Consider the following 12,084-nt stretch of genomic DNA (forward strand, 5'->3'; position numbering starts at 1 on the left):
TGACCCATCAGGGAAGCCCTGATCTCCTCTGTGCTCTGTTGTGCTTAGTTGCTCCAGCCCTGGGCAAACACTTACTTTCTGTCTCTATAGATTTGCCTTCAATGGACCTTTCCTATGAATGGAAACATGCAGTATATGATCTTTTGTGCCTGGCTTCTTTCACTCAATATAATGTTTGCAAGATTCCTCTACTTTGAAGCATGCATCAATACTTCATTCCTTTTTATCACTGAATAATATTCCATTGTATGGATATAGTGCATTTTATTTATCTATTCATCAGTTAAAAAATAAACTCATTGAAATGCCCATCGAAAGTGTTAAAAGTTGAAGCTCTTATATTTCTTTGGCGTGAAGAAAATCATCTTCTGTCTTTCATCACAGGTAGGGGTGACACACACGGCTATGAAGACCACCATCCTGCTTATGTTCCTGTGGGGACTTTCCTGTGCTCTGCCAGTAAGTGTCAGGATAGGGATGTATGAAAAAAAAAACTTTATATCTAAAACTGCACGTGTCATTTACTATAAGCTAAACTTTGGCCACCTCATGCGAAGAGTTGACTCATTGGAAAAGACTCTGATGCTGGGAGGGATTGGGGGCAGGAGGAGAAAGGGACGACAGAGGATGAGATGGCTGGATGGCATCACTGACTCAATGGACGTGAGTCTGAGTGAACTCCGGGAGTTGGTGATGGACAGGGAGGCCTGGCGTGCTGCGATTCAAGGGGTCGCAAAGAGTCAGACACGACTGAGTGACTGAACTGAACTGAACTGAACTGAAAGTGGTTGTGCATGTTCCAGTCAGTTGACAATAGTAAATTCCTAGGAAGATTCTTTCTTTAAAATATCATCCAATTTATTCCTTATTCTGCTCAGACAGCATTCATATAGCGAGATGCTCATTTTCTTCCTTATAAGCCATGCTTTTCAAAATGTTATCCCCAGACCAGCTGCGTCAGGATCAACTAGGACCTTGTCAGAAATGTAAATTCTCAGGTCTTAACTCAGACCTACAGAACCAGACTCTCTGGGGATGGGACACGGCAATTTATGTTTTAGCAAGGCCTCCAGGTGATTCTTATTCATGCTAAAATTTGACGACTACTCCTTCGAACTATGTGATATGTGAACACCTGCTACCTTGGAAATTTCTAGAGACTGACCATGTGTACCAAATTTTCTAGGTAGCCAGGTATCAAAATACTGAATCCAAGAGCTCTGAAGAATGGAAGGTGAGTAGAAATAAGATTTTTGGAAATATTTTTATTTCAGTATGTTATTAGTATAACCAAGTTGGCTTCACTGCAAATGTTGAAACTACTAATGATTTTAATGAACACATTAGTAACCTGAGATATAGAGGGTAAGGGCTATGATTTCTAGTTCTTGTAAGAAAATGTAGTTCATATAATGCTTTGACTTCAACTTAATAGTGTAATTTGGTGAGGAAGCATTTTTTTCCTTTAGCTTTATTTTCATGATCAGTCTGTGTGGTAGAGCAAGGGGATGGTTGACAATGAACCAAGTTTGTCCTTGAAAAATTAGGACTAGAGATCTGTTTTATCAGATGTCTGGTAGGCAAGAGGTTAGGAGGTCAAGTCCTGGAAGGGGGGAAAAGAAAGGATGAGAGAACACCAGGGTCTTTGGAATGAGAGCTAATCCAATAGTTCTTAATGCTCAGTAACTCAGGAGCCATTGCCAGACACAGTTCTTTGTTTTGCTTGTGTCAACTTTTTGAATCTTCCCAGTATCCCCAATGAATTAAGTATTGTATTTTATTCTTATTTTACAAATGAGAACTCTGAGACACAGAAAATAACCCAATCTGTATAGGTAATATGGTTAATTAGTGTTCATGCCAGACTTTGAACCCAGCTCACTCTGGCCCCAGAATCTGTGTTTTTACTCAGTGTTATACCCTCTGCTTGGAAAGGAACCAGGCGTAGGAAGTCAGCAGCTTTTCAAGACTGGAGCTATAGTTGCCACTCTGTATCCATAAGGGATTTAGTTCTGGGACCTCTGTGGATACCAAGATCCATGGATGCCCAATGCTTATATAAAATTGCATAGTATTTTCATATAACCTGTGCCCATCTTCATGTATACTTTAAATCATCTTTAGATTACCTGCCATACCTAATAAAATGTCATGCAAATAGTTGCTGGAGTGCATCAAGTATGTTTTGCCTTTGAGAACTTTCTGGAAGTTTCTCTTTTTTTCTTTCTTTCTTCCCTTCCTTCCTTCCCACCTTTCTTTTTTTTTCCCTACTATTTTTGATCTGAGGCTGGTTGAATGTGTGGATGTGAAACTCATGCATATGAAGGACCAATTGTACACGTGAGGGTTAAAATCTTAACCTAAACCAGAATGTTTCATTACCTATTTCCTGCCGGCTTTTACATATGCTCCAGCTAGTTGTTTAGTTACTAAGTTGTGTCTGACTCTTTGAGACCCCATGGACTATAGCCTGCCAGGTTTGACACAGCTAGGGCATAATGCTAGGGCTTTCCTGCTGACTCAGACAGTAAAGAATCTGCTGGCAATGCAGGAGACCTGGGTTTGATCCCTGGACTGGGAAGATCCCCTGTAGGTGGGCGTGGCAAGCCACTCCAGTATTCTTGAGAATACTGGAGAATCCCCATGGACAGAGGGGCCTGGCGGGCTACTGTAGTCCATATAGTCCAGGCTACAGTCTGGCTGCGGTCCGACTCGCAAAGAGGTGGACATGACTGAGTGATAAAGCACAGGGCACAATGCTATTAGTGCTGGCCAGATAATGTCCAAGGCCTGAGACAGGGTCCTGCCCCTGCTTGAGGCTGGAATAGGCATTGCAAAACTTCTTACATGAACTTTCACTAGGGGTGTCCTCGGTTCTAGTTTAAAAGAAGCTGCTGTGGATCCTTTCGTTTAGCCAGAGTACCACAAACATGGGGTAGTCTCAGGCCTAGCCTTAGCATGAGAAAAGTAGCAATGTCTGGCGCCCTTCTACCCTTTAAGTGACTGGAGTAGAGTCTGCCATGGTGCCTGCGGCAGTGTCGCAGGCTAGAGACTTAGAGTGACCATGGCTTTTCCGTCTAGGACAGATCCCCAGCCCAGGACTGCCGAGAGGCTTGCTGAAGATGTGCTTCCAGCAGCTCCTTTCTGCTCTCATTGGTACCTTGGGTCTGCACACCCATCACTTAGCCGCTTTGAGCCACATGGGATTCGGGACTTTTGTCCTGGTCAAGGGGGAGGAGGAGAGTAGGTGGGGAGAAGGGACCAGAGATGGTACAGGCATTCTTAGAGCTCTTATAAGATTAAAGAAAGTAAAATAAATCAGAACTGTGACTAATTTTCAGACTTAGAATTTTGCAATTTTGGTGATCTTACATGACTCAAGACAGGTGGCTTTTTTCTATTCAGTTTTGTCCACTACTCAATTTCATAAAGGATATTTATAATCCTTTTGAGTGTTCTCAAAATGGATCATTTCTTCAGGTTATATCATACTGAATGGTCTCAAGAGGCTTTCATAAGCATTAGCCAAATTCCTCCTCACAGCAACCATGGGCAATAAGCAAAGTGGTTGCTAATATTCTAAATTTAGGGATAAGAAACTGACATCACAGAGGTGAGTGAATTGTCCAGCCATTAGAGTTTACCTAAGACCTAAGTGTTTCCTGAAACTCATGAACTTCAGTACTACTCTTAAGACAGTTTTCAGGGCTAAAACACAAGCCAAGGAGTGAATTGACACTTTAAATCTGGGTTTATGAGTTCCAATGCTATTTTTTCTATCTTATATTTTTTCTGGGTTGTGTATTTTTCTTCAAATAAATTTTATTTTTCTCTAACTATGGGAAATATGAAAATCTTCTAAGTTTTTCTATATACAAGACCTTTTTATGCCATTGGTCTTCTCACATTCATTCATTTTTTTAAAGCCATTTCATTATAAAATATCATTAATACTCATGTAAATATAAAATATCTATCAATAAGCTAAAAAAATCCTAAAATTATTATGAATGTTTGCAATGATATGATCCACCTGTGAAGGAGTAATTTGTTTTCCTCCCTTTGTTACAGGGTCATTTGGCTCAGACACCAACACCACCTTTGGTAACTATCTCATTTATTTTTCCAAACTTTAAGCTTTTTATTTTGTATTGGGTATAGCTGATTAACAATGCTGCGGTAGTTTCAGGTGAACAGCAAAGGGTCTCAGCCATACATATATATGTATCCATTCTCCCCCAACCCACCCGCTCCCCCTTCTATCCAGACTGTCATACAACATTGAGTAGAGTTCCATGTGCTATGCGGTAGGTCCTTGTTGGTTATCCATTTTTAATATAGCAGTGTGTCCATGACCCTCCCAAACTCCCCAACACTCTAATTTATTTTTTGGCCCCAGTGATAAATATGGAATGAAGAGCATGTCTACCTCTGAATTCTCCCACTCTTTTTTCCTTCCTATTTTATAGGACTTTTTATATTTTATAATATTTTTTTGTATTTTAAAATATTTTATAATATTTCTTTATTATAAACATCTCATAAAATCACTTTGACTCTCTTCTCATCATCTCAGGCCATTTGGAAAGCCATAAATCCAAACCACAAGTTTTGATGCACTCCATGTTTTCTTTCCTTTCCTCAGGAATTACTAACATGAAAAATAAACAACAACTTTTTTTTTTTCTTTTTAGGAGAGCAGTGAGTCATCAGAAGAAAGTAAACTTAGCTCAGAGGAACAGGTAATTAAACAGACCTTTCTTAACTTTCCAGGCTACTTAGGAGTTGAAGGAAATGATGTTAGATTAAATTACCTGGTGACTGTTCTAAATATAAGATGTTCTAAACTTTGGTTATTCTGTCTAAAAAGTCCTATAAAATAGGAAGGAAAAAAGAGTGGGAGAACTCAGAGGTAGACATGCTCTTCATTCCATATTTATCACTGGGGCCAGATGATAGACACTGTGGCCCTAAATGTTCCTCTAGTTAAAGAGAACACACTCACACACACATACACAGAGAGAGTCATAAACTCTGTTAGACAACAGCTTGCTCATAAATCTCAGATATTGCTTTTACAACTGGAGCAGTTCAGACCAGGCAGAGAAAAACATTCTGGTTCATGTGAGATACCTTCAGGGCCTGAAGACTGCCTCTGTGCCCAGAATCCTGCTAGACTGCCAGAGGAGAGACTAGCTCTTGCCCTGAGGAAACTTTAAGAGGACAGTTGCTTCAGTAATGACTTCTTTTTTAAAAAAAAATAATAATTTCTCATCTGTGGCCCTGGGAGATAGAAAAGCTGACTTAGCTTGAAAGTGAAAGTTGCTCAGTCATGTCCAACTCTTTGCAACTCCATGGACTATACAGCCCATGGAATTCTCCAGGCCAGAATACTAGAGTGGGTAGTCTTTCCCTTTTCCAGGGGATCTTCCCAAGCCAGCAATCAAACCCAGGTCTCCTGCGTTGCAGGCAGATTCTTTACCAACTGAACCACAAGGGAAGCCCAAGAATACTGGAGTGGATAGCCTATCCCTTCTCCAGTGGATCTTCCTGACCCAGGAATCGAACTGGGGTCTCCTGCATTACAGGTGGATTCTTTACCAACAGAGCTATGAGGGAAGCCCTTAGCTTATATCTCTGTAATAAAAAACTTGCTAGCATCTTTTTTCTTCCCTTCTGGTTTCCTATGCTTTCCCCCCCTGTCCCCCCTTTTCTCCTCCCCCTCCTTCTTCTTTTCATTTTTCTAAGACATTTAGTCATTGCTTTCTTAACTGTCCTGTCGTTTTAACCAAACTCAATCCCCTGGGCTCCAGCTATCCTAGGAGCTGGGTTTCTTCTAGGATGTTGACTAAAGATTCATCAGACGAACATTGTATACATTTATAAGCATAGAATTGGGGAAACAGTCTTTTTGGGGAGACCCCGTGATTTATAACCTCCATGTTATCTGAGCTCTTAGATGACAGCAACAGTCTGGGGGTGGGGGGTGCAATATGAGACTATTGAGATAAGAAAAGCTACATGGATGCTCAGTTCCAGCAGATTCATGTAAATTCTAGTGATGGGAAGAGTGTCATCACCCTGTATTCCCTCCCGTCAGAACTCAGACACTGATGAGTAGGGTCAGGTGGGAAAAGAAAAAGAAAAAAAAATGGGCAAGTTGCTTGGGCTTCCCAGGTGGCTCAGTGGTAAAGAATCTGCCTGCCAGTGCCAGAGACGTGGATTCCACCCCTGGGTCAGGAGGATACACTGGAGAAGGAAATGGCAACTGACTCCAGTATTCTTGTCTGGGAAATCCCATGTAGCCTGGCAGGCTACAGTTCATGGAGTCACAAAGAGTCGGACACAACTTAGTGATTAAACAGCAGCAGTAGAGAGAGAGTAGATTTTTCCAGTGCGTGATGAATGAAGGCTCACGGACCTTCCTTATCTGAGTAGAGCATCCACTTGTTTTATTTCTGGGGATCAGCCCTCTGAGCTACACTTAGAACTCAGATATCACCCCAGGTACACTTCTTCAGCTGAGCCTTCTATAGGCAACTCTCTGCCTGTGCAAACCAGTATACATATGGTTTTGGTGAGATCTATACCTTACTGCAATATTATACTTTCACTTCAGCCAAAGGTTTCATTCACCTGCTCTAATACATTTCCATCCCCAGCCCCAGAGTTGGTTTGAAAAAAAATCTGAGTCATTTCAAAATCACCCAGTATTTTAAAAAAACCTCTATTTTAAACCAAATAATTTGATGAGTATATCTTCCCTAGTAGCTCAGACGGTAAACAATCTGCCTGCAATGCAGGAGACCTGGGTTCGATTCCTAGGTCTGGAAGATACTCTGGAGAAGGGAATAGCAATCCACTCCAGAATTCTTGCCTAGAGAATCCCATGGACAGAGGAACCTGGTGGGTTACAGTCCGTGGGATCACAAAGAGTCAGACATGACTGAGTGACCAACACGTTTACTTTCACTGTTTTAAACCAAACAGTTTGAGGAGTATTATAAATCAATTCTTTAATTTACAAAAAAATTTCTGAAAGTATCCCTTAAGGACTCAGACTTACAATATGATTTGAGTTTCATAAATGTGATTTCTAGAGAACATTTTGAAAAGATTTGTGTAGCACTGAGTGAATCGTGCCTATGGGAAATGGGATGACTTGACTTTCAACTTCCCTTCCTTCTTTTTAACCCCTGTTGGAGACATTATTGAGCCATACAACTGAACATGGCTTAGATGAGGGACATAGGAAGAAGAAAACAAAAAGAGCCTAGATGGGCATTAGGTACAACCCTCTAGAGCAGCTCCTGGGGGTACTGACCATGTCTCTTAACCCCAAACTACAGGCAAATGAAGACCCCAGTGACAGCACAGAATCCGAGGAGGTCCTGGGCCTTGATGATCAGCAACATGTTCATAGACCAGCTGGCGGCCTCTCTCAGAGGGGAGGAAGCGAAGGTGATAATAAAGATGATGATGAAGACGAGAGCGGAGATGACACCTTTGGGGATGATGATGGTGGCCCAGGACCCGAAGAGAGACGATCAGGAGGGGACTCCAGGCTTGGAAGCGACGAAGACTCGGCTGACACCACACGATCCAGGGAAGACAGCACCCCACAAGGGGATGAGGGGGCCCACGATACCACCAGCGAGAGCAGGGACCTTGACCGTGAGGATGAGGGGAACAGCAGGCCCGAGGGCGGTGACTCCACTCCAGACAGCGAGAGTGAGGAGCACTGGGTGGGAGGCGGCAGTGAGGGGGACAGCAGCCACGGGGATGGCTCTGAGTTCGACGATGAAGGGATGCAGAGCGATGACCCGGGCGCCTACAGGAGCGAGAGGGGCAACTCCCGAATAAGCGGCGCCAGCCTCAAGTCAAGAGAATCGAAAGGGGACGATGAGGAGCAGGCAAGCACCCAGGATTCCCATGAGAGACCAGCAGCCGCGTATCCCCGCAGGAAATTCTTTCTGAAGTCTCGCCTTCCTGAGGAAGATGGCAGAGGGGAGCTTGACGACAGCCGCACGATAGAAGTCATGAGTGACTCCACTGAAAACCCCGACTCCAAAGAAGCCGGCCTCGGCCAATCCAGGGAACACAGCAAGAGTGAATCTCGACAAGAGAGTGAGGAGAACCGGACCCCGGAAGAGAGTCAGGATGTCCAAGACCCCAGCAGCGAGTCTAGTCAAGAGGTCGACCTGCCTTCTCAAGAAAACAGTAGCGAATCTCAGGAAGAGGCGCTCCATGAGCCCAGGGGTGACAACCCCGACAACGCCACCAGTCACTCCAGAGAACATCAGGCGGACAGTGAGTCCAGTGAGGAGGACGTGTTGGATAAGCCCTCCGATTCAGAGAGCACATCCACAGAGGAACAGGCGGACAGCGAATCCCATGAAAGCCTCAGGTCCTCGGAGGAGAGCCCAGAGTCCACTGAAGAGCAGAACAGTTCTAGCCAGGAGGGCGCCCAGACCCAGAGCCGGAGCCAGGAGAGCCCGTCTGAGGAGGACGATGGTAGCGATTCCCAGGACAGCAGCAGATCGAAAGAGGACAGCAACTCGACCGAGAGCGTGTCAAGCAGTGAGGAAGAGGCCCAAGCTAAAAACACTGAGGTAGAAAGCAGAAAATTAACAGTCGATGCGTACCACAACAAACCCATCGGAGATCAGGATGACAATGATTGCCAAGATGGCTATTAGCATGGGCGTGCCTGAGCGCCTCTCACAGACAGGCGTCCTGGAGGCTGGAGACTAGGGAAAATCATAACCGTAATTTATTGACGTTTGTATCAGAAGAATAGCCCGAGGCCATTTCTTTCTGAAAGGAAATGCTGGATGTTATACTTGTTTGTGTCTAGGATGTCATCAAACCATAGAGGTTTCAATAATGGAAAATTTCACTAGAACACCCTCCATGGGAGACCTGAAGTAAGGAAAGATGTGCGTTGTTGCTTCACAGCTGAAATAGTTCCTAACTCATTAACCTAACGCACAGTTACACAGGTTGTGCTATGTACCAGGCACTGTGCTGGGTGGCAAGGAGGTCAAGAAGCTTAAAGACTTGTCTCTTGCTCCTGAGGAGAAGGTTTTGTTGTTGTTCAGGCTCTAAGTCGTGTCCATCTCTTTGTGACCCATGGACTGCAGCACACCAGACTCCTCTGTCCTCTACTAACTCCCGGAGTTTGCTCAAATTCATGTCCATTGAGTCAGTGATGCTATCCAACCGTCTCATCCTCTGTTGCCCCCTTCTCCTTGTGCCTTCAATCTTTCCCAACATCAGGGTCTTTTCCAATGAGTGGGCTCTCTGCATCAGGTGGCCAAAGTATTGGAGTTTCAGCTTCAGCATCAGTCCTTCCAATGAATATTCAGGGTTGATTTCCTTTAGAATTGACTGGTTTGATCTCTGAGAAGCTTATAGAGGGATAAATAAAGCTGAAAAGGGATAAATATGACAAAAGCAAGAATTATTACAATCCAGCGCGGTGATCGCTATTAACACAGATAATGAACAAAACATATGGATTCACAGAAGAGGGCGAACTTTGCCTTGAGAATTAGAGAGGGCTTCGCAGCAGGAAAGACACTGGAGTCAGAACGTTGCATGGGATTTCTCCATTTAAGGCTAGACAATTCTATTTATCCTTGGTATCAACAATAGAAAACCCTATATGAATAAACATTTAGTTTGTGAAAGTGTTTTCAAAATATGGCACGGTAATGTGCTTCGGATAAGCAAAAATTCTTTTTTCAATTAATTAACCCTTTTTGATTTTTTCTTTGTGTGTGTGTGTGTGTGTGACACTCCCATGAGCGTCACCTCCCTTACCACTGGTAATGATATGGAGGACTGGGTGGGGGAGGGTGGAAAAATGAAATTCCTCTTTAAATAGACAACTATCAGCTTAATTTTTTTCTAAGATCAATCTATGTGCAAAGCTAGAAAAACTGTTCTTGGAGTACTCTATTTGTGTTGCACATAGCAAAATTGTGTGTATAGAATTCAATTGATTTTTGCCTAATACCCTTTGAAATGTTACCTCAACCTAAAATATTTGTTTTGTAATAAAGATTATAATATCCAGAAGTATGTGCTTATTGCTTATAGTGATGCCAATTTTTAGGATATGAAACAACTTTTCCTTTAAAGACATGGCAAATAGTTTATTAGCTTTCTCCCATTAAAACAAAAGATTTCCTTATTTCCTGAACATTTAATTTTATTGATAATTCGGGTCGCATTTGATAAAATTACTTTTCATGTTGCTTATGATATTTCACAAAATGGATCTGTTATGGATAAGGGGGAAAAGGGAAGCCAACTCTCAGCTTTTTGTATTAGGCCACACCAAAAGTTCATGGTGTTTGGGTTTAACATTAGCTCTCGCTGGTCTCTCAGACTGTCCTAAGTGTAAACTTTTGGAACTACAGGGATACACATTCTTCACACTGTGTTTCCCTGAAGGAAATGACCTAATCTTAGCACTTCCATTTTGTTTTTTTTTTTAAGGGTTTTTTTTTCTTCTAATATGGATCACTTTTAAAGTCTTTACTGCATTTTTTTTTTTTACAATATTGCTTCTGTTTTACATTTTTGTTTTTTGGCCATGAGGCCTGTGCAATCTTAGCAATCTTACGCCCCCTGCCTTGGAAGGCGAAGTCTTAACCCCTGGACCACCAGGGAAGTCCCAAGTATTTCCACTTTTTCCAATGTGTTTTCACCCACACGGCCACTAGAGCACATCATGTACGTGCTAAGTTACTTCAGTTACGTCTGACTCTTTGTGACCCCATGGACTGTAGCCCGCCAGTCTCCTCTGTCCATGGGATTCTCTAGGCAAGAATACTGGAGTGGGTTGCCATGCCCTCCTCCAGGGGATCTTCCTGACCCAGGGATTGAACCTGGGTCTCTTACGTCTCCTGCATTGGCAGGAGGGTTCTTTACCACTAACGCTCCCTACAAATTCATTCAGAGAATCAAGACTTCCCAGTCTTCAGTCTGACCCTTTCCATCCTTCACACCTCTCTGTTCCCTCACAACGTCAAGCCTATGGTAGACAAAATATACACAGTTTTCTAATCTTCTTCCTTGAGATTTTAACCCAATAGATCTGGAGTAAAACCCCAAGTTATGTATTTCAAGAAGGGTCCCAGGAGATTCTGAAGTAGCCCATTGGCACATCTACATTTCTGTTCTCTGACTCTACAGATTAGTTATCTGGCTTTATTAACCTACAGGTTCCCACCAACCCACAGTTTCTTCAGAGAATAACTGTCTATGCACAGACCTCTTGGTTGCCTGAGATGTAGCTGACCAAGTTCCAGCCACCCATATGCCCCTCCTCATAGCAGGTAATCAGGTGGGTTGACCACCCCACCCAAGACGGATGGGCCAATAGCCTCAGAGCAGGCCTGTTACAAAGGCTCTGCCTGATGGTGGCTTGAGGTCTAATCTGAGTTCCCCTCTCTGCAGATCTGGCTGTTGGGGAAAAAGAGGTCAGAAAGTAGTCCAAACAAAAACAGATGGGAAAATACAGACAGGAAGAAATAGGGAGAAAGTTTAAGTCCATTAACGATGGAGCACAAAATTGAAAATGATCGAGCTCCTGACACTGAGGGACAAAATCATAATCTTCTTGCTCTCATGCTTGATTCCTGACTCTCCTGTTGTCTATCAGGCCTTCTTGGATCTCCGTGACCTTCTTGACTCTTAAGAGCCACCTGTATCCTGGCAGTACACCCACCTTTCTGAGGCTACCTAAGACGGGCTTTGTTCTTGCAACCAAAAAGCCTCATGAGCTCAGACGTGTGAACGCAGGTGTTAGGCTACCCATGTTCCAAGGTGATGGGACCACAGAACACTGGCTGGGTTAACAGCCAAGTGGAGGAAGTCCTGGACAACCTAAGTGGACCTCAGAGACTGAAAAAGAAAACAGGGAGCGACACATCCCATGGAGAGGAGACAGAGAAGTAAGTGGATGGAATTGTTTCTGGCACATTAAGGTTTGAGTTTAAAGATTTGTTGTCATCAAAGCATTTGGACGAGAGGAAGAGGGAAGGGGAAGTGATCAAAGGAGAGACTAGAAAC

The 12,084-nt window shown here is 43.3% G+C and overlaps 1 protein-coding gene across 3 annotated transcripts; it reads left to right on the top strand.

The window, feature by feature from the left end:
* The first annotated feature begins 405 nt into the window (after positions 1-405).
* Positions 406-8,699, top strand: DMP1 (dentin matrix acidic phosphoprotein 1). Of its 3 annotated transcripts, none has more exons than XM_055587520.1 (5): positions 406-463; positions 1,191-1,234; positions 4,072-4,104; positions 4,695-4,742; positions 7,350-8,699. In XM_055587520.1, the coding sequence occupies exons 1-5, from the start codon at positions 406-408 to the stop codon at positions 8,697-8,699; spliced, it is 1,533 nt and encodes a 510-aa protein (XP_055443495.1). The 3 variants fall into 3 exon arrangements, with proteins under 3 accessions (XP_055443495.1, XP_055443494.1, XP_055443496.1); XM_055587519.1 differs by having other exon boundaries at positions 406-459; positions 1,187-1,234; XM_055587521.1 differs by lacking the exon at positions 4,695-4,742.
* The last annotated feature ends 3,385 nt before the right edge of the window (positions 8,700-12,084 follow it).

Source organism: Bubalus kerabau, chromosome 7 (assembly GCF_029407905.1).
Source record: "Bubalus kerabau isolate K-KA32 ecotype Philippines breed swamp buffalo chromosome 7, PCC_UOA_SB_1v2, whole genome shotgun sequence".
In the NCBI taxonomy this organism is placed as follows: domain Eukaryota; kingdom Metazoa; phylum Chordata; class Mammalia; order Artiodactyla; family Bovidae; genus Bubalus; species Bubalus kerabau.